A 27366-nucleotide genomic window follows, 5' to 3' on the forward strand; every position below is an offset into this window, starting at 1 on the left:
CAATGATTTTGTGTTCTGTATCCTCCATATTCAGGCCATCATCAGCTCCTAAGAACCTGTCAGTAGCTATATTTGGAGCTAAAAGTAGGTGTGAAAGGGTGAATGAAATGTCGGTAAAAGGTAGAGTCCCTGCTGTTTGAGAGTGTGAAAATAAAGAAACACAGTGACCTGAGTAATTTGAGAAATATCATGTTATTTTCTTACAATCCATGTTTAATTGAAAAATCTAAACTGCCACAATCAGAGGACATACTGGATTTATTCTAGTAATTTGAATTACCTGTTTTTCTCTGCTTGAAGGTAAATGTTGAAAAAAGTACAGCTTACTGAGGTCTCCCTTAGTAAACCTATAAAACAAAGGTAAACGCACGTTTTGGATGATCTGGCTGTAATGACAAAGATAACAAAGCTGCAGTGTGACCATGCAGAATGTTGTATTATTTCTTGATTAAATACAGAAATGGGAAAATGCATTCAATGCCCATTTAATCTGAAACTTATTTCCTGTAGTGGGGGAAGATTAAGGCCTTCTGACACACTACTGAACACTATCAGAATGCTGAAAAATAATTTTTTCTAAACTACTAGTAATAACCCCATAGCCAAGAACAAAGTTCAAAACATCCAGAGGCTCTAGTGCTAAAATTTGTAATTCTCTATTCCCTTGATATTTGTTTATTAGTGGTTTGTTTGTGTCAAGATATTCACATTTAGTGGCAGCTTTCTGTCATATTTCTGGGCTTGTACATGAAATACTTTAATCTTTAACAATCCTTGAAAAACTTTGTAATCCTTTTATTTCTAAACACTTCTTTATGGCAGAAAGGAATTCTGAGATTCCTGGAAATATAAACAGAACATTAGTGTTTTTCTTTATTTTAATTGTGATAATTGTGTATTGGTTTATTAGTGGCTGAAAAGTGTTTCAAGATGTGATTCTACTCTCTCCTGCTCACCTTTCTTTCATCTAAGATATCACTGAGCCTTGGATATAATCTCTACCCACTACCAGAGATCAAGAAATGACAGGTTGGTAGTGTGGGGCAGTGGATGCTCATAGGAAATGCACCATTATGAACTCCTATTCAGTGGAGACAAAAACAAAGGCGGGCATAAGCCTCAAGACAGGAAGGGCAGACCTGAGTGTTGATGTAAATCAGAGATAATTTGCCTGACTTTTCTCTTCAGCTGTGTTTTACTTTTGGATATTCAAGCATGATAGCCTAGAATCATCCAAGTATTTGTATTGTAATCCAGTAAGCAAGTTTTAGTTTCTCAGCCACTGTATACAAAAATTTATTTTTTCAGCCACTATAGGAAAAAAACCCTAAAAGGGAAAATGTGCTCAACACAGCAAGTTTCTGCATTTGCATACGTACAGCAGGAAGGCTTACCAAGGCTTTGATACTACATCATTTCTTTAGGTAGAAGTTGTGTTTGGGTAACATCACTCCATTCACCTTCCCACATTATTAAAATCAGCAAGTGTAAATAGATACACGAAAATATTTTGGTAAAATATTGTTGCTTTCCTTCCAGCGAAAACCCATGTTTATGAATTAGCACAAGCTTATACAGAGATTCTACAAAGAATTTTTTAGAAGGCTAATAGAGGGGAAAAAAACAAAAAAGGACCATTCTCAAGTGGGTTCATGTTCTGCACCAAAATCCCAGATGTGTTGTTAATTAATTCAACTTCATACAGACTGCTTACAGAAACCGGACATCTACCCTTGCTCCAGTTCCAAAGATGAATAGGGTAGGTAGGAAAAAAATGCTTGTTTTTCATTGTTTTAATGAAAAATTTCAAAGCTGATGCCTAGCACAGTCATTATAATGCAAAGCAAAAATTAATCCGCCCTCCATCTGCTTAAAAGAGTGATCGGCTGCCGTTATTTTCCTCTGTGCTTACTGACATTTATTTTCCTGAATGACTAGTAATGCCAAAATATCCTATAGCAAGTGTTCATTTAGTATTTTCATTACCCCATCCCTAAGTGAACAGAACCCAATTTCTGCACCAAGTTTTATAGCTTCACCAAGTGTTATGGCTTTCACAATGGTGAGGCTCTAGTCTTGGTTTTAGAGGAATCTTATTTTATTTATCTGATAATTGCTGCGTATAGACCAAGGCTCATGGTGAGGTATGCAATTCAGAATGTTAGCAAAGTCTGAATTCCACATTTGAAAGACATAATTTTTTTTATTTTTTTTTTCCCTCATGCAATAGAACATTCCTCATGTTCAGGAAATGAAACAAATTTTAAATCACAGAAATTCAAATTCACAGCATTCACATACAGATGGAAACTATATCCCTGTCTTTCAGCCTTTGCCCATGAATACTCTTGAGAGGACAGAAATCCTCTTGCTTGGTCAGCATGCAGAAACACAAATGGGCTGTAAGTTATTTTTCCTCTTAAGTGGAACACAAGTAGTTTTGGACACAGCATTAGACATAAATCTGCTGCTGGAGCTGGTAAAAAAAAGTGAATTAAGACAAGGGATATTTTATGCTTGGTCAACAGTACAGATCTGGTAGTAATTATGGACTAGAAAGAGCCACGTCCCAGGTCATATTCCCAAAGCTGATTGATGAATATTGTGACCTACAGTGGTTTTCTAAGAACCATGTTAGAGCTCTTCCCAGAACTGTAGGGGTATGAGGTGAATGAGGGCTTCTTGTCTACAAGCATTGAATAGGTATTGCCCTTTGGAAACTCCAGGTATGGCCCAAGCAGATAAAATTTTCATGCGGTCTAGTGAGGGAAGTCATGGATGTTTGCAAAATTTCTAACCTATGTGGATTTCTTTTCTTTTCCTTCATATGGAAAAAGTCAGTTCACGGAGTTCCCCAACTCCATTGATAGCAGTTAACTGAATTCCTATTGCTATGCCACAGGCCACACTCTGGGGTTACTTTAGGCCGCACACTCCAGGCCTTTCTGTATTGCAAGTCTGCCTGCCTGTTTCAAAATTTATTAAATTAATGTTGCTGTTTTAATAAAATACATCATGCAATGCAACAATAAAACGTACAGAACTTCTTTTCCCTTTCAGTTTCTATTAAACTAAAAATTTTGTTTTTTCTAAAAATAGACTTTCATTTGTCCTTTGTTTTTGATGTTCCTCTTGTCTTTATAATGCTGCATTAAAATATCTTTACTAAGCATTTCCAAAAGAGGAAGATTTATTTTTAACCTAATGAAGTAAATTGCAGATGAATGAAGCAAAGCTTCCAGGAGAACTTTCATCCATTCTTCAGCTAATGGAATCTTGAATAAACAACCAAAATTCAGGAAAAAATATTTCCTTGCTGCTTTCCAGTTTTGTGAAGATTTTAACCCTTTTACATAAAATGAGATTATCAGGTGGGTTCTTCAGCATGCATTGAAGTAGATAAAAAGGGGAAAGACAACCAGATAGCTCATAAGTGAGTGAAAATGAATTTTAAAAACCCCACTAAAAAAAAAATAATACAGTGAGCTTGAAACCTTACTTTCCAAGGCTCTACATATCTTTAAATGTTTGGGCATAGAATACCCAGGGTAGCCATTTCATAGCAATTTCTGCAGTTTCCTGTGGCTAGGAGTCATTTTGAGATTCAGTTTACAGCTGACATGCCCACATTTCACATATTCAGTGCTGGTCCTCACTGGTGAAATATAAAGAAGCCAACTTAATGTTTGTAACATACAAATCAAATCAATCAAATATTTTATCTTCCACATAAAATATTTTCTTACAGATTTTCTGAAATAAAAAACCAAACCAAGCCAAAACCAAACAAAGCAAAAAACCAAACATCACCAAACCCCTCAGAAAAACATAAGACCCCCCCAAACTAACCACATCTAAGAAAACTTAAATGGGGGAAATAAAGAAAAATTGTAGGAAATTCTTTCAGAATTTTCATGATTAATTAACACAATATTTGCTATGGTTAACCTATGGCTTTATAAATTAAGTTGTCGAATATTTTCTAGGATATATATACATATGCACATGAAATGGTGCTTAAAAGAGTTCCAGAGCACATGGAGGCCACAAACCAGTATCTGTAAAAGGAGAAGGACTAAGGAAGCGGGAATACACTTTTGTGGAAATTATTTTTACTTTAAGCTATACCTGCTTATATTTCTTTATAAACTACTGTCATATAAGTTCCCAGGATACAGTACACAGCATCAGAACAAGAGATTAAGAGGATTTAGTGCCACTTACGAAGGGAATAAAAAGAAAATCAAATCATAAGATCTGTGCCCATGACTAGAAAAAAATTAGTCCTTACTATGGTAGGGTATTTTTATCCAAATTTGACTGGTGAAAAAATAAATGTTGTGCTGTAGATAAAACAACACAGTAAGATAACATTCGTTGTAAATCTGAAAGAGCTACAACATTAGGGAGATACACATAGATGTTTCTGACTGTCATGTCGCCTGGTAAAAAAAGCGATGTCACGATGTTAGGAGGAAATTCCACGATGCACAGCAGGTGGTATGAGAGAATAAGGCGAAGTCAGGACGGTGGCCCCTAACGCTTTCCGGGAACATATACTGGGAGAGCGCAGGCATACACACGCTAAATAGGTTCCCGGAGTCGGCAAAGCCGCTGAACCTAAGCGCAAGGACCTGTAACCCTCCGATTAAGCTGAGACTGGACGCACCGAAGCCAGATCGACTCGACTGCAGGGGCCTGCTCAAATCTTCAAAGACAGATATGGGGCTGTGGCCGCCCGGAGGGGAAGCAGCAGGGACAAGCGGTTCGGGGGAACCGAGGGGCTGGGAGACAGCGAACGAGGCGAGGCGCGGGGCGCACAGACGGAGGCGGGGACATGCGCGGAGAAGGCGGCCGGGCCCGGGGCTGGTGCCCGCACGCCGCCAAAGGGGCGGAGGCGCGAGCTCGACCCCGCCCGCCGTACCCGCCCCTGCTCCCAACCAGGTCGGACCGAACCGCATAAAGGCCGCGGCGCGGGCAGAGCCGCCTTACTGCAGCAGGGGCAGCAACCGGCGAAGCGGGTTTCTTGTCAGTAGTTGTAGTTTTTCTAGTTGCATCATGTCCGGCCGGGGCAAGGGCGGCAAGGGGCTCGGCAAGGGCGGCGCCAAGCGCCACCGCAAGGTGCTGCGCGATAACATCCAGGGCATCACCAAGCCGGCCATCCGCCGTCTGGCTCGGCGCGGCGGCGTCAAGCGCATCTCGGGGCTCATCTACGAGGAGACGCGCGGCGTGCTCAAGGTGTTCCTGGAGAACGTGATCCGCGACGCCGTCACCTACACGGAGCACGCCAAGAGGAAGACGGTCACGGCCATGGACGTGGTCTACGCTCTTAAGCGCCAGGGTCGCACTCTCTACGGCTTTGGCGGCTAAAGCCTTACGCTCCTATCGGACCACCGCGGCGAAAACCCAAAGGCTCTTTTCAGAGCCACCCACTTTTTCGTTTAAGAGAGCTGTGTTGCTGTGTGCTAGGGTTTACTTGTTTATTGCGGTTTTTCTCTTGATTCGCTCCTCTTTACACGCTGCACCAGTTGTTCCGTACCGCTTCGGGTTGCGGCGGCGGCGGCGGCGGGCGGGGGGCTGCTGTTTCTCGGCGGTCTTTTGGAAGGGAACAAACGCAACAAAACCCACACAGTTCAGGGAGGGTAAATTGCCCTTCCCTAGGAAAATTTAAGGAAACTTCCATTATGCATGAATTCTCCACGACAAAGCGCCGCAGCAGTTTTTCTCTTGTTATTCCCCGCTCGTGTCTGAAAGAGAACAGGAGAGCCAACTGCAGGGCCTATAGCAATGCTGTGGAGGACGCTCTTCATTCTTACGGGCGGCGCTGGCGGCCGCGGTAGCGCGGGCTCGCGGCCACGGAGGGTTAAGCGCCCGCGCGATTTCCAAAAAGCCCGCGCAGGCCACGATTGGCTCCGGGACATTCCGCGCTCCCCTCCTCCCGCGTTTGTCTCTGCACAGCAGCGCTCCCACCGCTCCCGGCCCACGATGAAAACGCGCACCGGCAGAACAAGACCCAGGCTGTCTACAGCAAGGACACGCCAAACCGTACACGCATCCAAAGACAAACTCAGGCGCCTTTCCCTTCCCTCCCTTCCCCTCGGCATTGGCTGCGCAGCGTCTCAAGCTCTTTCTCGACCCTGTGGGTGGCTCTGAAAAGAGCCTTTGGGTTTTGCTTCTGGGCTCGGGACGCTTTCCCCGCCCGGTTTATTTGCTCTTTGCTTTGTGACTCTCAGTCTTCTTGGGTAGCAGCACGGCCTGGATGTTAGGCAGCACGCCGCCCTGCGCGATGGTCACCTTGCCCAGCAGCTTGTTGAGCTCCTCGTCGTTGCGGATGGCGAGCTGCAGGTGGCGGGGGATGATGCGCGTCTTCTTGTTGTCGCGGGCCGCGTTGCCCGCCAGCTCCAGGATCTCGGCCGTCAGGTACTCCAGCACGGCCGCCAGGTAGACCGGGGCGCCGGCGCCCACGCGCTCCGCGTAGTTGCCCTTGCGCAGCAGGCGGTGCACGCGGCCCACGGGGAACTGCAGCCCGGCCCGCGACGAGCGCGACTTGGCCTTGGCGCGCGCCTTCCCGCCCTGCTTCCCGCGACCGGACATCTTCCCTGGCTCGCTCGGCGAGTAAAAGCGCCGCTCACAACGACGAACAGGCACACATTGAATCGCCGCTCTGAGGCTTCCGCCTTTATACCCCCTCCCCTCGCGCGGCCGCCGCCTTCTGATAGGCCGAGGCGCCTATCGGGTCGCGCGCAGCCCAATGGCGCAGCGAGTCCCACGTTGACCCAATCGCGAGGGGCACAGCGCCGAGAGGCTCCGCCCACTCTCCCCACGCGGCCAATGACGAGCCGGGCTGGGCGGGCCTCGGCTCGAGGCCCCCCCTACCCGAAACGCTTGCTCCCGCCGCGGCGCCGCCGCCCGCGCCGTGCTTGCTCTCTCTCGTGCTTTATTATTATTTTAAATTTCGCCGGGCTGCACGGTGCGGATTGGGAGGGCCCAGTCGAGAAACTAAATGGGAAGAGAGGGACACTGGGGCTGTGTCCGGGAGCGGGAAAAGGGGGACACCGGCACAAACCGAGACTGACAAAGCAGTAATGCCCTCCCACGGTTTTAGCGGGCTCTTTTTTGAATAGGGGCGCTTCATTTAAAAGCTAAAATGCATCTAAACCTTCAATTACGAGCCTTGATTCTTAGCCATGTCCTCTTGTTTCACAACTGCTTAACAAAGTTTACCTATCGATGTATTATCATAGAGAGTTAAAGCTCTGAATGTTTTTAATTCCTGAGCTGAAGTTATGTTTTTGAATATATGTTTTTAATTTTTTCTTTTAGGTAGAGATATTCTTCTACCATTTTACCCCTCCTATATTTTGTATATTCCTGTGAGAGTTTATGGTGTCTAAATAAAAATACATATGCTCTCCAGGGAATTTTTGTCTTTGTTAGCCCTGAACCAATATGTCCACTAAAATAAAAGTGAAAATTTCATACTTGAAGAATGATAAAGTGACTTAATAAGAAACAAGTAATTATATGTTTGCATAATGTAAAAAAGTATTTAAAACTTGCGTGGATTACTAGTCAAGTTTTGTTAGTTAACAGTACTAAGTCTTAGCGGTTTCGCAAACGGTGATATAATACATCATAGCTTCTTACAAGAACAGTGCTCAATAAGAACAATGGCTGAAAACGGTAGGCGGTATCTCCCAAGGGCGGGAACTTTAAAATTTGAATCCACCAATGAAACTCAGCACTTACCCGTCTGCCTATGAGAGAAGGCACTAGTGCTATAAATACTCCTCGAATACAAGGAAAATCTAACCAGTGCCGTAGGTCTCTTCACGACTGCTCATACTAGAAGCGATGGCGCGCACGAAGCAGACGGCGCGTAAGTCGACGGGCGGGAAGGCGCCCCGCAAGCAGCTGGCCACCAAGGCTGCCCGCAAGAGCGCGCCGGCCACGGGCGGCGTCAAGAAGCCGCACCGCTACCGGCCCGGCACGGTGGCGCTGCGCGAGATCCGGCGCTACCAGAAGTCCACGGAGCTGCTGATCCGCAAGCTGCCCTTCCAGCGCCTGGTGCGCGAGATCGCGCAGGACTTCAAGACCGACCTGCGCTTCCAGAGCTCGGCCGTCATGGCGCTGCAGGAGGCCAGCGAGGCCTACCTGGTAGGGCTCTTCGAGGACACCAACCTGTGTGCCATCCACGCCAAGCGTGTCACCATCATGCCCAAGGACATCCAGCTGGCCCGGCGCATCCGCGGCGAACGTGCATAGGCCTTGACGGAACATAAACCACTGTGTTAAGTATTTAAACCACCATAAAGGCTCTTTTAAGAGCCACTACATGCACAATAAAAGGAGCTGTAACACTGCAGTGTTTTATTAAGTTTGAGGGCAGTAAGAAGGTTAAAAACAGGACAATAACCATATATTGTCAGATTGCATGGGAGGGTGTTGAACTTCGTGTACTTTTATGGGATACACAAGAAATAAAGTTGTTTTTTCCCGAGACCGAGAAGTGTGTGGCCTTTTCTAAGCTTAAAATAACTAAACTATATAACAATCGGAAATTCTCGCGGGGAAAATACCAACCGTGGAACAAAGGGAAACTTACTACCTTGTCAGTCTCGGTTTGTGCCGGTGTCCCCCTTTTCCCGCTCCCGGACACAGCCCCAGTGTCCCTCTCTTCCCATTTAGTTTCTCGACTGGGCCCTCCCAATCCGCACCGTGCAGCCCGGCGAAATTTAAAATAATAATAAAGCACGAGAGAGAGCAAGCACGGCGCGGGCGGCGGCGCCGCGGCGGGAGCAAGCGTTTCGGGTAGGGGGGGCCTCGAGCCGAGGCCCGCCCAGCCCGGCTCGTCATTGGCCGCGTGGGGAGAGTGGGCGGAGCCTCTCGGCGCTGTGCCCCTCGCGATTGGGTCAACGTGGGACTCGCTGCGCCATTGGGCTGCGCGCGACCCGATAGGCGCCTCGGCCTATCAGAAGGCGGCGGCCGCGCGAGGGGAGGGAGTATAAAGGCGGAAGCCTCAGAGCGGCGATTCAATGTGTGCGTGTTCGTCGTTGTGAGCGGCGCTTTTACTCGCCGAGCGAGCCAGGGAAGATGTCCGGTCGCGGGAAGCAGGGCGGGAAGGCGCGCGCCAAGGCCAAGTCGCGCTCGTCGCGGGCCGGGCTGCAGTTCCCCGTGGGCCGCGTGCACCGCCTGCTGCGCAAGGGCAACTACGCGGAGCGCGTGGGCGCCGGCGCCCCGGTCTACCTGGCGGCCGTGCTGGAGTACCTGACGGCCGAGATCCTGGAGCTGGCGGGCAACGCGGCCCGCGACAACAAGAAGACGCGCATCATCCCCCGCCACCTGCAGCTCGCCATCCGCAACGACGAGGAGCTCAACAAGCTGCTGGGCAAGGTGACCATCGCGCAGGGCGGCGTGCTGCCTAACATCCAGGCCGTGCTGCTACCCAAGAAGACTGAGAGTCACAAAGCAAAGAGCAAATAAACCGGGCGGGGAAAGCGTCCCGAGCCCAGAAGCAAAACCCAAAGGCTCTTTTCAGAGCCACCCACAGGGTCGAGAAAGAGCTTGAGACGCTGCGCAGCCAATGCCGAGGGGAAGGGAGGGAAGGGAAAGGCGCCTGAGTTTGTCTTTGGATGCGTGTACGGTTTGGCGTGTCCTTGCTGTAGACAGCCTGGGTCTTGTTCTGCCGGTGCGCGTTTTCATCGTGGGCCGGGAGCGGTGGGAGCGCTGCTGTGCAGAGACAAACGCGGGAGGAGGGGAGCGCGGAATGTCCCGGAGCCAATCGTGGCCTGCGCGGGCTTTTTGGAAATCGCGCGGGCGCTTAACCCTCCGTGGCCGCGAGCCCGCGCTACCGCGGCCGCCAGCGCCGCCCGTAAGAATGAAGAGCGTCCTCCACAGCATTGCTATAGGCCCTGCAGTTGGCTCTCCTGTTCTCTTTCAGACACGAGCGGGGAATAACAAGAGAAAAACTGCTGCGGCGCTTTGTCGTGGAGAATTCATGCATAATGGAAGTTTCCTTAAATTTTCCTAGGGAAGGGCAATTTACCCTCCCTGAACTGTGTGGGTTTTGTTGCGTTTGTTCCCTTCCAAAAGACCGCCGAGAAACAGCAGCCCCCCGCCCGCCGCCGCCGCCGCCGCAACCCGAAGCGGTACGGAACAACTGGTGCAGCGTGTAAAGAGGAGCGAATCAAGAGAAAAACCGCAATAAACAAGTAAACCCTAGCACACAGCAACACAGCTCTCTTAAACGAAAAAGTGGGTGGCTCTGAAAAGAGCCTTTGGGTTTTCGCCGCGGTGGTCCGATAGGAGCGTAAGGCTTTAGCCGCCAAAGCCGTAGAGAGTGCGACCCTGGCGCTTAAGAGCGTAGACCACGTCCATGGCCGTGACCGTCTTCCTCTTGGCGTGCTCCGTGTAGGTGACGGCGTCGCGGATCACGTTCTCCAGGAACACCTTGAGCACGCCGCGCGTCTCCTCGTAGATGAGCCCCGAGATGCGCTTGACGCCGCCGCGCCGAGCCAGACGGCGGATGGCCGGCTTGGTGATGCCCTGGATGTTATCGCGCAGCACCTTGCGGTGGCGCTTGGCGCCGCCCTTGCCGAGCCCCTTGCCGCCCTTGCCCCGGCCGGACATGATGCAACTAGAAAAACTACAACTACTGACAAGAAACCCGCTTCGCCGGTTGCTGCCCCTGCTGCAGTAAGGCGGCTCTGCCCGCGCCGCGGCCTTTATGCGGTTCGGTCCGACCTGGTTGGGAGCAGGGGCGGGTACGGCGGGCGGGGTCGAGCTCGCGCCTCCGCCCCTTTGGCGGCGTGCGGGCACCAGCCCCGGGCCCGGCCGCCTTCTCCGCGCATGTCCCCGCCTCCGTCTGTGCGCCCCGCGCCTCGCCTCGTTCGCTGTCTCCCAGCCCCTCGGTTCCCCCGAACCGCTTGTCCCTGCTGCTTTTCTGCTGTTGTGGCGAGAACCCAGAAACCCTTTTTTTCTTTTTTCTTTTTTTTTTTTTTTTTTTTTTTTTTTTTCTGATGGGCGATAGTGCTGCTGCGCAGAGACGCGGCGGTCTTTCTGCCGCCGCGCACGGTTGTTATGGCCATGGTGACCCTACCTTTTCACTTCTGAGGTTGCTTTCTGGCATTCGCTATAGTGAGAACCATCTGATAAACGTACGAACTCTTCAGTGAGTTTCACGACGTTAGGGTAGTATTTGTCTTATATACCATGAAGCATGAGGAAAATCATGCCTAAGTGTTCACCTTAGACCAGAAGGAAACTTCTGATTTTTTCTCAATGCTGGCTACATCTGACTCTCAGAGCATTGTAACAGTGACGAATCTGCCCAGGACTTTTTCAGCAATGAACTGAAGACCTTTTATTTTCTATCATATCGTCTCCAGTGTTTACTTCCCATTCACCCTTCATTTCTGTCTATAATGTTTGCTTCACATTAAATTCCAGACAACCTAGTGATATACAAAAAGCATTATATTTTCATTAGGTAATTACTTCTAACTGGATTCAAATTATTAACCTATGTCAAATGCCCAACAAAAATGGCTGTGCCAGCCATGTTCATGTGCACCCCCATGTTTTCAAAGGCTTGACACAATTCTGAGTGGATAATTTTTCTTTCATGTAATTTTTTCCTTTCACAAGGATATGTTGCAAATTATGACATTTCTCTTTGTTATTGTGGTATAACCTCATGGCTCTGAAAATCAGACATTATGACTTTTCAATCAATGCCTCATTTCTGTTGCCTATGCCTGCAGTACTCCATTTGTAGTTCAGAACCCACTGGGTCTATGAAATTAATAAAATTCCAATATGGAGAATTTGCCTGTGCTCATCATGGCCAAATACACAATTCATTACTCACACAGAGACAGAGGAAAGTCATTGAAAGTGAAGGGCTGAGAAAGATCTCTGTGGACTCTGGTAACCCTTTTTCTCATTGACTCTGGCTTTTTTTTCTGCCTTAGTCACAGTGACTCCAGGAGGGTAAGTCTGAAAAAATGACAGGGTCTAAAAATATTACAGTGAAATAATTGTTTCACAGCATCTTTCAGCTCAGATATTTCATATAAGAATGTCTAAGCTTGGTCCTGAGGACCTTTGATTCCTTTTTATCTCTTCTTTTATATGACTTGCCATTCCCTCTGTTTCATGTGTATTATTTTCATCTCTGCAGCTACAGGGATGGGTATCCAATTCACTCTCTTTGTTGCTGGGCATTTTGTTCCATTTCATGCGTGTTTTCCAGCAGCATCTAATAACACAGGCACACACTGAGGACAGCTAACCACATAATAATGGAATCCTCCACTATGACTCTTCTCCACTAAAGGGATACAGCCCATTTAGTATACATGTCCATCACTCATTTATCCATCTACCACTCCCACTCACCTATTCCTCAACCTTTTGATTGGTAATGCTAAAGTAATCCAAAAACATGAAACCTATTTTGTCTAGATAAAGCAACTGCTATACGCAAAGAAAAAAAAATCCATTTGGAGCTCCCTAATTCTTCCCTGTCCTAAGACATCCGCTCTGACTCATTGAGTGTCTGGCCTACAGAGAACTAAAATCTAAAGGACCACTTTGATGAGATTATCAGGTATTGTTCTTATGCTCTTTATTTACCAGCCTCTGTCAGAGTTAAGATATTGGTCCAGAAAGGGGTTTCCTGTTAATTACTAATTTCTTCAAGTGTTATAATTATGTCTCCAGCATGCAATTCAAAGACAGCAGAATCTCAAGGCTGTCTTGCTCACAACACCCCTCAATTTCTCCCCACTCTGGATCCCTGCTGATATTACTAACTTAAGAAACAAGTTCTACCACTATACTGTGTATTCTTCTGACCTCTCCCAGACTTACAGCTTTTGTGTTCCCAATACTAGCCTAATAGAGCTTGTGTGTCCCTCAACTTTGAAAGGACCATGACTAGATGAGCCTGCTACCCAAGAAGGTGAAAAAACGTTAACCCCAAAAGATCCAAACAAAACCACAAACTAAAGCTAAGACCATTCACCATGTAGGAACAATAAGCACATGTGGTAAAATGAAAATAAAAATCAAAACCCAAACAGACCTAAATATTAAGAACCCACTTTTTTCATTAGTGTGAAATGCAAACAAAAATTCCTGTCTTCATCCACTGATGTGGCTGAAAGTGATAACCCTTGAAAGCCTTCCTATGTACTCAAGCATGCCAAGGCCTGTTTTCTTCTAAAGAATAAATAAAACAAGAACAAATTGCAGATTTTCCTCCATTTAGGTTTGGTTTCTATTTCTTTCTTTTCTTTTTCTTTTTTTTTTCTTTTCTTTTTTTTTTTTTTATTATAGTGATTTTTTTTATTAAAAGACCATGCCTTAGATTTAGACAATTAACATTAGAATTACTCAAATGTTCACCTTATTGATCACCAGGCCCCTTTTTCAACAATTTTGAGTAATTTCACCTATTAAATTTCCTTGTACATGACTCACTGCAGTTTGAGCAAACCCAAACCCCAGCAGGTTTCTCTTTACTTACCACCTCTACGCAACTATTTGTCTGCTGATCTCTGCTCCTAGCTGCTCAGTGCTGGGCTTCTGTGTTAGTCTTGTTAACCATGCAATTAAATATCAGGTGTTGCAAACTACTAACCTCAAACTACACACAAAAGTTAGTTTGTTACTCTATTCCCTATTTCAAAATCAAATCAACAAAATCTTGATGGCATTTTCACTTCCGAAGCAGGAAAAACCCTGTGCTAGAAAGAACAAGATTTAGTTTAAAAACACTCATTATGTAAACCAGTATTTTTTGGGACTAAGACAATTTGCAGACAAAATAGATGAAATATATTCTTCCAGAATGTGCCCAAACTGTATATATATAGTCTCATGAGTCTCTGAAGCCAGATTTCTGACTTCCTAACCTCCTAACTGTATGACATCAGAAGTGACAAGTTGCTGACCTCATGAGTATATTGGGGGGAAATCAAGGCACCAGCCAGCCCTTCCAGTGCCCCTGGATATCTGGACAACATACTGACCTGAGATAGTTCTACTCTGGCACCAGATAAGGGACTGCACACCTGCAAAGCATGTACTGTAAAAACATGAACTACATCACAATACTGACACAGTGAACAACACTTCAAAACCTTTTTGTTCCCTTCTATGGAAAAATGGTCTATACAGCAAGCTCCCAAATGCTAACTTGCAATTCTCCTGCTCTAGAAAGATGGCACAAACAGCCTATTCTAGAGCCAGAACCTGCTTCACCTTTACACCTCTGATGAGTAACAGGAAGGCAGCACCACTTAAGGAGAGCACCTTCACATGGTGTGTTACACAGTGCTCTGGCTCTTAGCCTACATTGTGCCTGGGTGCCACTCTCAGTGGCCTCACATGAGGCCAAAAAATGAGTTGCCTGCCAACCCAAATTTACCTGGAAGCGTGTGACCTCAGTGTCTGGGGTGTCAAGAGCCAGGAAGACGGTAGATTGCAGACCAGCTGTGCATGCAGGATGTATCCAAGGACACTTTGTTCCCCCATAAGTTTCAAACACGTTTCTGGCTGGAGTGGGAAGTGACATTTAGATTCATCACATTGCTCCCTCCCGCATACCAGAAGTCACAGAGAGCACCGTGACACAAGCAGAAAAATGTGGAGGGCAGAAAATACACAGAAGTGCTGCAATGTTGCAGGGAGGATGACTGAGCTTCTCAGCATCACTCCGTGTGAGCTGCTTACTAGTCCGAGCAGCCAGGATTCTGTGCTGATGGAGAGGCTGCAGTGAAAAGACAGCATGGTGTCACCCTTCCTTGGTGGACTTCACTACTAAATGCAGGTCAAAGCAAGGCATTCTCAATTCAGGAGGAGACAATTTCTTCAGGCAGCCATAGCTGATGCAGCTTCTGTTAATATTGTTCACCTTTCAGGGACAGTTTTTCTAAGGACTGAGGTGTCTTCAATCTCCCATTGATGATGACATTCAAATCATGCCAGGGTGGTCCAGAACACTATCTTTCAAGTGGCTTGGATTAGTTTTAGAAGACCAAATTACTCTGAGATACAGATAATTCTTTCCTTTCCTATCTGACTAAGGACCTTTTCATTGTGTGTGAAAAGAGTAAAAATGCATTGAGCTAATAAACACACACAGAGCAAAGAAAAAAGTCCATTTTTTTCCCATCGTTAGCTGCTCTCAGAAAGGTTTTAACCCCCTGCTTTTTTTTTTTTCTCTCCCAGGAAGGATTTCCTTCAAAGTGCCTCCCAACTATGGACATATCCAGGTTTCAGACCACAGATTTCCAATTGCCAAATTACATGCCATGGCAACGAAGAAGGGAGGACACAACAGGTGCCCCAACCCTTAACCAAGGGTACAGGGAGGAGTGTACAACATTCCAGGAAGCTGAGTCTATGGGGACAGTCATATGTTGCCCTACCCTATTTGTTCTGCTCCCTATAGATGCTCACTTATACCCAGAATGTAAAAGGCCTTATGTGACCTCAGGATACTTGGGAGCTTTAACAGCAGTAGCAGCAGACACATTAGTATTACAGATGCAGAGGCTTGTTCTGCTGAGCTGCAAGAAGTTTGTAGTTTGGTAGATCTCACTTTAAAATTCCTTAGCTAAGTGGTAAAAGTTGCTAAACTGTGCTGGCTGGTTGGATCACACAAGTGTTATTATATTTGAAACTCAGATGAAAGATGATGCCACTGAGGGCAAGTAAGGCATGGGTGTAACACTGTAATAGGAGTGTAATCACAGTTGCAGGGAGCATTTATATCTCTTTCCTGTGGAACATGTATGTGGGAATGCAGAATATAATGTAAAGGCCCTCACCTAAATCTCTCTGGAAATTGCCATCTGAAGCAAGGAAGGGGGTGCTGGTGCCCAAGAGTAAAAGCTGTGCTTCCTTCAGCTGTCTAAGAATGCCTGACCACAGCACTCAGCTACAGCAGGCAGAGCAGCCCAGCAGCCACAATTGTGTGGCTGGCTCTCATGCTAATGCCTCCTAACAAAATTGCTTGGGAACAGCTACTGAGCTACATCTCCTTAATGCAGACATACCTAAATATAACCTACAGCTTATTTTCGTAGGAACAAGTATTGGCAGGTCCTAAACAGCAGATGGGAACGTTTGATAGCTCTAAGGTGCAGTGCCATCCATCGGCGGTTGTTCCTGCGTCTCCTTGCTTATGCCAAGAGGTCTTAATGGTAACTGCAAAAGTTCGACAAATTTGGGTATCTGAAGGAAAGCAACTTGCAGAGAGGGCTCAGATTGCAGGTTTAATGTAGTGTGGCCTGCTGGGGTGTCCATAAGGTGAGAAGGATTGAAGTCATTCATATGAAGTTATTCACCTTACAGTGGTGCCTTCTCCAGAATTATCTCTGGAGATCCTGATATTACTTTCCTTCTCTTACCGAATAATGAATTCTACCTCCCTCTAGTCTCATTGGGAAAACCAAGCTGCATGTAACAGTCTACGTAGTGAATTCTCAATGATATTTTTCCACAATATCCTATATCTAAAACAGGATTATATCCCTTCTTGATTTGCTCAGTTTGGAGGTAAAACTCAAACTTCTGCCTTTTAGGTAATCTTTCACTACATTTTTTCTCTGCTTGAGTACATCTGTTCTGACTGCAGAGCAGCTCTTTTTAAAATTGCCAAATACACCCCAACTTTTCAAAATATTATTCCTGCATGTATTTCTTTCACATAAAGAATATGTGTTTCAAGCAGCAATTCTATATCATTAAAGTTGATTTATCTCTTTGTTGCAAAACCATTAAAAAAAAAAGCAGCTATATATAGTTTCTCTGTCATGAAATTTCTGAAGTTATCGCAGTTTAAGTTACTAGATTGTAACTGGAGACCAGAAGCTGACACATATATACTTAGGAGTAGTCCTTTTTGGAAATGGGGAAAGGGTGGCAAGTGCTGAGAGAAAAGCCCGGAAGAAAACTGGGATAGTGACCATTTTAGCCACCTCAATTTTGCCACCAACAAATTTGAATGAAGACTCTGTGAAGCCACAAATGAGAGCTGGAATATTTACATTTCCTTCAGTGAAGATTACTATAGTAAATATGTTCAAAATAACATGAATAAGCAAAAAGGAATTTTTCATTTTGCTGACATGTCACTCATGGTCTCTGCTTTTCCTGTCTATATGCAATGAAGCCTCTTGGCAACTGCTAAATTTCATATCATCCCCACAATTGTTACCTTATTACACCATGCAGTGAAATCAATGGAAAGGTTCATTCATAATTTCATATATACGGGATAAAGGCTTCAAAATATTTTACTTCCATTTGGCAATTTCTGAAGATATATCTGCAATACCCACATCCACTCCATTTAATCCCAGTATCCTTACTTTATGTTACATAGTATGGCCAAACAGGACCTTGAAAGTGACAAATTGATTAGCTCTTCTCTCAATTATTTTTACCTTAAACTACTACAGAGCTCAGGGGTAGTTTCACTGCAACCATTTTTATGGTATTTTATCATTATGGGGTGGAGGTCACAATTTTTCCCTTTGTTGCATTTATTCATAATTTCATGTTCCCAGAAACACAATTTTACAGCAAGCTAAAACTCTCATCTTATATACAATTTAGTATTTATGAAATAACCATTGTAAATAAAACCATGACACAGAAACAGAATTACATTTCCCTAAAACTATCTACTCATACACTCTGAATTTCTGGTCGCTAATGTGTACTTAAATACTGAATTCACATTGTATGTTCTATCAGGTAATACCAAGGACTGGCTGTAGTGTAGTCTTTGTGGTTCTTAAACAAATAAAAAAGGCAATAGATAATACTCTTTTATTCATAATAACTTACAAATTAATGAAATATTAATCCAGAGCTCTGCTCTGTTTAGCCTATTACACCAACTTCCACCAGATATCAGTATTGATTGACTCTTTCCTGGTTCTTTAGGAATGACCTATGGCCTGCCTCTCCCCTTGTTAAAACTCAGGTTATCACAAAGTGCTCCAGTTTCTGTCATAAAAGTATTTCCTTAGTTCAGTGATTGCTGTAAAATGCACAAGTAATAATTAGGTGGGTTTTATTTAGAGTGAGAAGAAGATTCAGAATTCAAAGGCTTTAGCTAAACCTTTGTGTAACCATATTCTGTGAGACACATTAAAAAATCCAAACAGTAATAAGGTTTAAAATTCTACTACTTTTAAAAAAAATATAAATCAAGATAATATTCTTTGGGAATGAAGAGCATGATTACTAAACTGCAAGGCTAGTCCTTGCAAATCTTAAATTACCAGAGACAAAGATAATTTCCATAAACAACAGAAGTTTAGCAGATTGCTTTCTTTTACAAAACTGCAGTTCGTAATGTCAGGTTTTAAAAGAATATATACTTCAAAATAAAATGGAACACGATAAGCAAAAAGCTTGATTTACTTGATAATTGGTTGAAAATTTTGTATGGGAAACAAACAAAAAGAAAACACCTCACATAGGACAGCAGAGTAACTTTGCCTTCCTTGTACTGAAATTCCAGGAAGACAAAATAAACCAACTGTACGTTCATAAATCTCCAGATAATAACAAATTGCTTATGTTTCCATAAAAAGTGGAATAGTAGGTTGTACTAGACCCTATTTCACTAGACTTTAGCGTTTTAGTAGGTAAAACACATGGTCAAAGGAACCGGTTCTTAATCCATATTCAGACCTGAAAAAGGAGTTTGTGTTACTTCCTCCTCTTCAAAATCAATTTAAACTGTCGAAAAAGCTTCAAATCGTCAGATTTCAACTTTGACCCCAAGAAAACCCTCTAAAGAATAAGACTGAGTTGTTGCTGTAACATTTATGTCAAAAGGAAATTTTTAATTTGCAAGGAAAAACAAAAGTTTCTCCCTTCAGAGGTCTCTCCAGCAGCAGCACACGGGATTTATCGCCTCTCCTTTAACTCAAATCGCGCGTTTGCGGCAGGAAACTCTCCCGAACGCAAGTACCTGCTCTTCTCTCCCCTCACCGGGGAAATTGGGCTTTTTGGTGGCAGAAATTCCGAGGAAAGTACACTTTTGTTAGTCCAAAGAAACACAAATCGAGCACACCGAAAAGCTCCCCGGCCGTGCAGCGGGGCGGGCTCTGTAAGCCACCAATCACCGCGCGACTCCGCTCTAAAAATACGAGCATCTGACCCCGGCCAGCCCAATTGTGTTCGCCCGCTCCGCAGAGGAAGTCGCCGCGATGTCCGAGACCGCTCCCACCGCCGCCCCTGATGCGCCCGCTCCCGGTGCCAAGGCCGCCGCCAAGAAGCCGAAGAAGGCGGCGAGCGGCGCCAAAGCCCGCAAGCCCGCGGGGCCCAGCGTCACCGAGCTGATCACCAAGGCCGTGTCCGCCTCCAAGGAGCGCAAGGGGCTCTCCCTCGCCGCGCTCAAGAAGGCGCTGGCCGCCGGCGGCTACGATGTGGAGAAGAACAACAGCCGCATCAAGCTGGGGCTCAAGAGCCTCGTCAGCAAGGGCACCCTGGTGCAGACCAAGGGCACCGGCGCCTCTGGCTCTTTTCGTCTCAACAAGAAGCCAGGAGAAGTAAAAGAAAAAGCCCCCAAGAAAAGGGCGCCTGCAGCGAAGCCCAAGAAGCCGGCGGCTAAGAAGCCCGCCAGCGCCGCAAAGAAGCCGAAGAAGGCGGCGGCGGTGAAGAAAAGTCCGAAGAAGGCGAAGAAACCGGCGGCCGCAGCGGCCAAGAAAGCGGCCAAGAGTCCCAAGAAGGCTGCAAAGGCAGGCCGCCCCAAGAAGGCAGCGAAGAGCCCGGCTAAGGCGAAGGCGGTGAAGCCCAAAGCAGCCAAGCCTAAGGCAGCCAAACCCAAAGCGGCAAAGGCAAAGAAGGCGGCGCCCAAGAAGAAGTAAATTCTAGCAGAAGAGTTGTATTCTACATATTTTGTTATCCAACGGCTCTTTTAAGAGCCACCCACACTTTCCCTAAAGGAGCTGATGCACCGAGGTCGCCCGTAACATGCAGCAAGGGTCCAGCAATTCGTAAGTCAAGAGGTCAATTGTGTCTTGTGTTTTTTGTTCCCTAGGATTACCTAAAGAAACACTGAAGAACGCGGTACAGTGCAGCGGCTTTAGGGAAGCGTAGACTTTTGTTTTTTCTCCGAGTGATTACTTTGACTACCAAGAAACAATGTTTTATAATGATTTGATAAAAAATCGTATGTATGTATTTTTAAAGATATATTTTGTTAAAAAATAATGGAATTGCCAGGCACGCTACTACTGAGCCATGTCTAATTATAGAATTTTTTCTCCTAAAATATCTACGTAAATGTCTTTGATGGGGGGAGGAAAGGGGGGGTCTTTACCGATACAAAAATAGTGCTGATTTCACGCAATCCTTTTGTTACCGATAAGAAAGAAGGATCTTTAGGTATTGAAAAAGCCCGCCCTGCCCAAGGATTGGCCAGCGGAAATCCCGGCCCGCTGCCCTTCCCCCTCCCTTTCCCAAAGACGATTATGCCCCTTATCTCCGCAACTGTTTCAGCCACTCGGAGAAGAAAGAGGCGAAATAGGGGGGAGGGACAGGAACTTTCAACGCATGATGTCCTTAAGTTCTCGGACCTAAGAACTAAGCGGAGCGCATCCCATACCAGGAAGAACTTGCATGTAGGACGTTTTGGTACGACTTTGTCGAAAAAATGGAGAAAATTACAACTATATGCAACCATAAATAATAAACAAAACATGGTTTGAGTAAACACAAAATGGCTTTAACTCTTGTGTGGATAACTCAGCTCCCTTAGGACCCTGTGGGTGGCTCTGAAAAGAGCCTTTGGGTTTGAGTAAAACTTTGCGCCCTTTGTTCTTCGGCACTCACTTGGCTTTAGCCTTGTGGCTGTCGGTCTTCTTAGGCAGCAGCACGGCCTGGATGTTGGGCAGCACGCCGCCCTGCGCGATGGTCACCTTGCCCAGCAGCTTGTTGAGCTCCTCGTCGTTGCGGATGGCGAGCTGCAGGTGGCGGGGGATGATGCGCGTCTTCTTGTTGTCGCGGGCCGCGTTGCCCGCCAGCTCCAGGATCTCGGCCGTCAGGTACTCCAGCACGGCCGCCAGGTAGACCGGGGCGCCGGCGCCCACGCGCTCCGCGTAGTTGCCCTTGCGCAGCAGGCGGTGCACGCGGCCCACGGGGAACTGCAGCCCGGCCCGCGACGAGCGCGACTTGGCCTTGGCGCGCGCCTTCCCGCCCTGCTTCCCGCGACCGGACATCTTCCCTGGCTCGCTCCCGTCGGACAGGAACCCGCAGCGCAGCACGGCTGGCAGACAACGCTGCCCAGCCCTGCTCTCGTTTTACTATCTCGTTCCTTCGCTGATAGGCTAAGAAGTAGGTCTTGTGATTGGCAGCCAATGAGAAGGCGAATCCAATTCTGACCAATCAGACGCGAATACTGGAGCGATGACGTCACTTTTGGACTGATCAATGAGAGTGCGCGGGCCCAAGCCATTCATTTGCATAGAGCTGCTATAAATAGGTGGCACGCAGCTGTGCTCGACACTGGGCCCCTTGGTTAATCCTTAAGCCCTTGGTGTTTAGGAGACGAACCATTGTTGGAATGCCTGAGCCGGCCAAGTCTGCCCCCGCGCCCAAGAAGGGCTCCAAGAAGGCGGTCACCAAGACGCAGAAGAAGGGCGACAAGAAGCGCAAGAAGAGCCGCAAGGAGAGCTACTCGATCTACGTGTACAAGGTGCTGAAGCAGGTGCACCCCGACACGGGCATCTCGTCCAAGGCCATGGGCATCATGAACTCCTTCGTCAACGACATCTTCGAGCGCATCGCCGGCGAGGCGTCGCGCCTGGCGCACTACAACAAGCGCTCCACCATCACGTCGCGGGAGATCCAGACGGCCGTGCGCCTGCTGCTGCCCGGCGAGCTGGCCAAGCACGCCGTGTCCGAGGGCACCAAGGCTGTCACCAAGTACACCAGCTCCAAGTAAATATTTGGTATAAAACGCTGCTTAAACCAAAGGCTCTTTTAAGAGCCACCCACATTTTCAATAAAAGGGCTGTGCAGTCTTATTGTGGAATCTTTTAAGGTGTGGGGCTTGGTTTCTTTTCGTTTGTTTGTTAGGTTGTTTTTTTTTTTTTTTTTTTTTTTTTTTGGTTGTTGGTTATTTAAAGGGCTTTTGGGTTTTGCATACTACTTCAGGGGGTATTTTGATAACATTCTGCTATCGAGTTTACTGCGTTAATGTACATTCTTTAACTGCAATATAGCTGTAAAGACAGTTTTAAATCTGTGAGGCTGTTAGTAGGGTTTTCTTAGGTGATGCTTTCCTTAATTTATGCTACGCACAATTTTCAGTATTGTGTTATGTATGAACTAAACCTTACTGTTGCAAGTTTCCATGTTATGTCTATTATAAACTGAAGGATAAAAATTCTAGATTTTTCTAATCAGGAGGGGATCGAAATTATTTTTAATGGATACTCATCTATGTGTAGCATTGCTATAGTAAGATCTACCACTTGATGGTTCTCAGTCTTTGGAGTTCTGGGAGATATCGGTTATTTTTTTTGGAAAAGTTGAGAGATGAGTGCAGCGCACTACACTATAAAAGAAGTTATGAAGCAGCAACTGATATTTACCTTAAGCTCTTGCAAATAACCTAGGGATCAATATAACTCGAAAGCACTTTCTAAAATCTCATTTAACTTCACCATTTGTCTTTATAATGATGCTGTTCGCGTGATTTTTAGTAACTTGCCTAGCTTCCCCCTGTGACTGTCTTAGGTTCTTGCAAGTAACTAAACACGTGAAGATTAATACTTTTTTACTTTTCTGACCTTTTCTGCATTTATCTGTCACTAATCGTAATGAAACTATTAAATACTAGGAACTGAGACACACTGGACTGACTGTAAGCTCCCAGACTTTATCACATAGCTGCTAATTAGGCTCAAGCTGCGGGCTTTCTGAGTCACTCCCTCTCATTCTCGGATAATTACATGCTACCATAGATGCAGATCAAAGCCATTATCACTTTCAAACTGGGTCTGAATAATGCTAAATTTCAAGTATATATTGTGAATTTATGAACATACTTAATTCATACAGGGACCACAGAATCACAAAAGTGACCTTTATACTACTGTCTTGCATATTTTTAGGTAGTACAGGTAACAAGATAGGTGCCAGGTCTCTCATAAATCAGTCACCTAATACCTAATAAATGCTAATTTCAGTTTGACGGGTTATGAGGACTTCTTAGATTGGATTTTAGACATTCAGTGGGAAGAAGCCTTCTCCAAACTCCTCTTTATCAGCTTGAAATGGTGTTTTGTTATCTCTCTAAGTACTTCAGTGCAAACTGAAACATAGATTGCTTATTCTGAGTGCCTGTATATGTCTAATACCTTAAAAGATTAATAAACCATTGTACATGCCGGTCTCTAGGCTTTTTCAAGTTTTTATGGGTCACTAGAAAGGCACAAAGAAGTGCTCATATTTTGACCGGTGAAGATGGTCACCAGAAAAATTTGTCAGTGGCTATTCTGTATAATCAGTCATGTAAAAATATCCCAGTTCAAACTACAGCTATCATGGGAAAGCCCTGCTGCCTGATTTAAAGTAGGGTCTCAGTGATGCCTTTTGGTCTACCAGCTCATAAGTGTTCCTTTTGCCTTTCCTGTGTTTCTGTGCTCCATGTTGCACACTTCATTAGGAGTTGTCACAGAAATTCAGAGGATTTTTTTAATAGGTTATTTCAGGGTGTGAAATTGTTTCCAGGCCAATGAAACTTTTTGCTAAATGGAAAACAAAACATTGATGATTGTTTCTTTTGATTTTAGTATGAATGATATGGCAATATTAGGGGGCTTTAATGTGAGCATACATTTGATATCAGCTCTGATTGTAACATAACTCTCACTCTTCTAACAGTGCTGAGAACAAAGTCTCTGAACTGACACAGAGCTAGTATGATTGAAGAATTTTTGAGCTTGTTCTTTTCACGAGACGTAAAAGTAGTAGGATTTAAGCTCAGCAAAAATAATAAATCTTAAAAATTTCATGCCACAATAGGATGAGCATTCAAAACCACTAATGCAAATAGTGTGAATGTAGAATAGAATCACATGATGACAGCTTATTCTTCCATAATTCATGTTCATTACTGTTCATTCCTTTTTATTTCAGAGCAGTCCTCTTTGTATTCTTAAAGACGCCCTACCCAGATGACATCACGCAGCACCAGTAAGAGGGCATGGTGTTCAAACACATCGTCCTGGTAGAGCAGGTATTATTGCTGCTGCCACCAAACCATGAAGGAACCAAGCAGATGCCCCCTCAGTTTTCCTGCCCTAGATTCCTCTTTGAAGATGGGTTTCCAACTCACTGAGTAAATAGTTTCTTCATCCAGTGTGCAAAGCAGATAGAGATTGGTGCCTGCAAAGAGGAACCCCCTTCACCGGATTGCAGCCCAAATTATATCTGTGCCACCCATCATCTGATCCCCAAATCCAACAATTTAATTCTTGCTGGTTGTCCCTTGATGTCACATTGATTTTTTTAGTCACTGGGCTGGACTCTTTCTGAAGTTATCTCATTCTTGCGATGGGTTCCTTGGTCCATCTTCAATCTGCTCCTGTCTTGCCAGTTTCAGCTTGTTCTGTGTTTGTGACATTATTTTTATCCAAAAGTTTACATTCTCATCAGATCATGTGCCTTAGGGCCCAACTTGTTGACCTTCCAGTGCAAAGCAAAGTTATTAATCCCAACAATTCTAAAAACTGAGAAGTGTTTGAACACATAATCTATAAACAGGCCCTTCATGTTGTCTTTTAATCTACCCTCCATGTTTACCTTCAAAATACCTCCTGATTAATGGCATCTGAAATATGGGGAATATTTGTGCTTGGTGATACAAACATTTTTGTCAATTTTTTTTTTATATCAGCAATTTTTCGTATCTCAAATTATCAGAGTGACATTATAGTTTAGTTCTGTAGTAAATGACCAGCAAAAAAAGAAATACTGAAGAAAAAACAACCAGTTTAAAAAAATCATCTATTTTATTTTTTCTAGAATAATAAAGTTAATATCACTCCTGGAGGAATGTATATATTCTCTAAATGAACATCCCTACGGTAAAATTTATGTTGGTTCATCATCACATTTAAAAAAGAAAACACCCTCTCTTTTTTTATCTTCTTAAGTGAAATACAGCAGCTTGGCAAACAAATATCTGCATTCTCTAGTTCACTGACTGAATAGTGAATTAGGAATGAGAAATAGATGCCATCCACCTAGACCAAAACCTGAACAAATCACAGTTGGTCTGTAGCAATGTTTTGCTACTTCCAGGGGTTTTGTGGGCTTTTTGAGGGTTTTTGGTTTTGGTGGGGATTTTTTTTCTTTGTTTGTTTGGGATTTTTTAATGCTTATTTTGCTTTTATTGATGAAGTAAAGTAATATCTGCCCTCAAACGTGAAATAATTTTTTTACAGCCACAGAATATAATTACCTGACACCCAAGACAAATTATTGGAATGTTAGTTTCCCAAAAGCTTTCTTTCCCACTTTCAATAGAATATATTATGTTTCAAAATAATTACAGTTTCAGGAGAAACTATTGACTGCAACTAGAGAAAAATATTGTGTCTTATACACACCTTGATGTAATGTTTTCAGCCAGCAATGAAAATCTGCCCAGGTTAGATAGTAAATAAAAAATATTGAGACTTCAGGTTCCAAAAACCTGGTCTAAGAGTTGTGCCATTCAGAGAATAGCGCAGTTCAAACCATGACATAAATCTCACTGGAGGAGAGGGCTGAAAGTTGATGGGAATGCAGCTGGGAACCTCTCCCTTCCCAGTTCACACACGTACGAGAAAGAAAGAAGGATTACAATAAGCAGAGGCAGCTCTTTCCTCAGGGACTGGGGTCACAGAACCAGAGGCTTATGTAGGTGGAAAGGATGTTTTTGGTTAGATTTCTTTCATGGCTACAAAAAACCTAAATTATTTGACTGCGGTCCTATCAAAGTGGTTGTTCCTAAAAGCATTCCACGTCAGAAATGATAGAAGGTATTAATAAATAAAGTTCATTCTTTCATTTTTAACACTGAGAACCTCAGGAAGCAATTCTGAACATAAATCATTTCACAACTAGGAAAAGGTAGATTGAAAAGAGTTCCAGAACAGATCCGAATTTCAATCCCACATAAAATCCATAACCTTTTTGTACTTGTACTCCTACTTATATTGCATGTAGATTGTTTACTTGCAATGGTCATAGGAAAATGGAAGAAATAATTCCTGAAATAAGAAGAGAGTACACATAGTGTAACATTACAGCTGAAATCTGAACTTCAAACAGATGAAAGGTTTTGACCTCCTTTTGTGCAGTATCAGAGCTGTGAAGAAATGCACACATCTCTGGTATGCATCCTCTTTTGCTTTTGTAGCAAATAGCCACTGCAACTAAAAGGAATCTGAACACTCCACATGATCAAGTTTTGGGTTTTTTTCCTTATGCTCTTGGTACACAGCAAGGTTAGTTCTTTCAGTCATTCCACTTAGAAAAGAGGACAAAAATCACCGTAGAATTGGCATAGTCTCGATCTTTCAACACATCAAAATACATCTTTAAACAGAGCTGCCTCCACCTGTGCTCCCAGCATCAGCAGACTGGACCGATTGCATCACAGGCAGACCAGGTGCCTGGACTCAGCTGAGCTGGCTCAGAAAGCCAAATTTATGAGTCGGTTCTAACTCTCTACATGCAGGGGCTTTTGAAATCGCTGACAAAAACCCCATGGAAGAAGTGAAATGGTCACATTTCACAAGCATGTGTAGCTGCTGAAGTTTTAGCCTTAACTGATACTTACATGTCATGCAAAACCTCATAGGATGTGTATGTGCTGTAGTTCAGACTTACCATAGCAGCTCACATTTCTTAGCAGGAAATGACATGGTATAACGAACAGGAAAACACCAGGAAACTGCAAAAAGACCTGGGATTAATTTACTGCATTTATCTGAACTGAATAATGTCTACTTTTCTGCTTTGCCCTACAAATTTGTTTCTTGACAATGGTAAAGTAAAAAAAACTGGAGGCTGGGGTGAAACTGAAAAGGAAATATCTTGTTTCTGGATTTTAAAATTCAGGGTCCTGCTCTGCCCTTCCAGGAAATATGCCTTCTCCCCGCTGTTCCCAGGGGCCTCTTCCAGCGCGCAGGGCGCTGGTGGAAGCTACTGAGTAGCATAACCTGATGAGTTTCTAATCCCGGAAGACTCCTATTCCCACTGTGAAGTCCCGCTCCATCCCGCCATTTCCTTCCTTCCAGACGCGGATTAGTCCTTAAATCACCGTCCCTGGCA

At 44.8% G+C, this 27366-nt stretch overlaps 8 protein-coding genes across 8 annotated transcripts; 5 read left to right on the forward strand and 3 right to left on the reverse strand.

Annotated features, from left to right (window-relative positions):
* The first annotated feature begins 4759 nt into the window (after window positions 1-4759).
* LOC136289575 (histone H4) lies at window positions 4760-5370 on the forward strand. The gene has a single exon (XM_066183509.1). The coding sequence runs from the start codon at window positions 5059-5061 to the stop codon at window positions 5368-5370; it is 312 nt and encodes a 103-aa protein (XP_066039606.1). The 5' UTR covers window positions 4760-5058.
* A 742-nt stretch (window positions 5371-6112) lies between these two features.
* On the reverse strand, window positions 6113-6679 carry LOC136289574 (histone H2A type 2-C). Its single transcript, XM_066183508.1, has one exon. The coding sequence runs from the start codon at window positions 6592-6594 to the stop codon at window positions 6205-6207; it is 390 nt and encodes a 129-aa protein (XP_066039605.1). The 5' UTR covers window positions 6595-6679; the 3' UTR covers window positions 6113-6204.
* Window positions 6680-7825: 1146 nt separating this feature from the next.
* LOC136289573 (histone H3) lies at window positions 7826-8635 on the forward strand. Its single transcript, XM_066183506.1, has one exon. It carries the CDS (start codon window positions 7855-7857, stop codon window positions 8263-8265), a length of 411 nt encoding a protein of 136 aa, XP_066039603.1. The 5' UTR covers window positions 7826-7854; the 3' UTR covers window positions 8266-8635.
* A 399-nt stretch (window positions 8636-9034) lies between these two features.
* On the forward strand, window positions 9035-9575 carry LOC136289576 (histone H2A type 2-C). Its single transcript, XM_066183510.1, has one exon. The coding sequence runs from the start codon at window positions 9094-9096 to the stop codon at window positions 9481-9483; it is 390 nt and encodes a 129-aa protein (XP_066039607.1). The 5' UTR covers window positions 9035-9093; the 3' UTR covers window positions 9484-9575.
* Window positions 9576-10207: 632 nt separating this feature from the next.
* Window positions 10208-11768, reverse strand: LOC136289577 (histone H4). The gene has a single exon (XM_066183511.1). It carries the CDS (start codon window positions 10627-10629, stop codon window positions 10318-10320), a length of 312 nt encoding a protein of 103 aa, XP_066039608.1. The 5' UTR covers window positions 10630-11768; the 3' UTR covers window positions 10208-10317.
* A 7448-nt stretch (window positions 11769-19216) lies between these two features.
* Window positions 19217-20756, forward strand: LOC136289578 (histone H1.01). Its single transcript, XM_066183512.1, has one exon. It carries the CDS (start codon window positions 19242-19244, stop codon window positions 19899-19901), a length of 660 nt encoding a protein of 219 aa, XP_066039609.1. The 5' UTR covers window positions 19217-19241; the 3' UTR covers window positions 19902-20756.
* Window positions 20757-20858: 102 nt separating this feature from the next.
* On the reverse strand, window positions 20859-21316 carry LOC136289579 (histone H2A-IV). The gene has a single exon (XM_066183513.1). It carries the CDS (start codon window positions 21252-21254, stop codon window positions 20865-20867), a length of 390 nt encoding a protein of 129 aa, XP_066039610.1. The 5' UTR covers window positions 21255-21316; the 3' UTR covers window positions 20859-20864.
* Window positions 21248-22031, forward strand: LOC136289580 (histone H2B 1/2/3/4/6). Its single transcript, XM_066183514.1, has one exon. It carries the CDS (start codon window positions 21599-21601, stop codon window positions 21977-21979), a length of 381 nt encoding a protein of 126 aa, XP_066039611.1. The 5' UTR covers window positions 21248-21598; the 3' UTR covers window positions 21980-22031.
* Window positions 22032-27366: the final 5335 nt, after the last annotated feature.

Source organism: Chamaea fasciata, unplaced genomic scaffold, assembly GCF_029207755.1.
Source record: "Chamaea fasciata isolate MVZ Bird 193981 ecotype frontalis unplaced genomic scaffold, bChaFas1.0.hap1 SCAF_5, whole genome shotgun sequence".
NCBI lineage: Eukaryota > Metazoa > Chordata > Aves > Passeriformes > Sylviidae > Chamaea > Chamaea fasciata.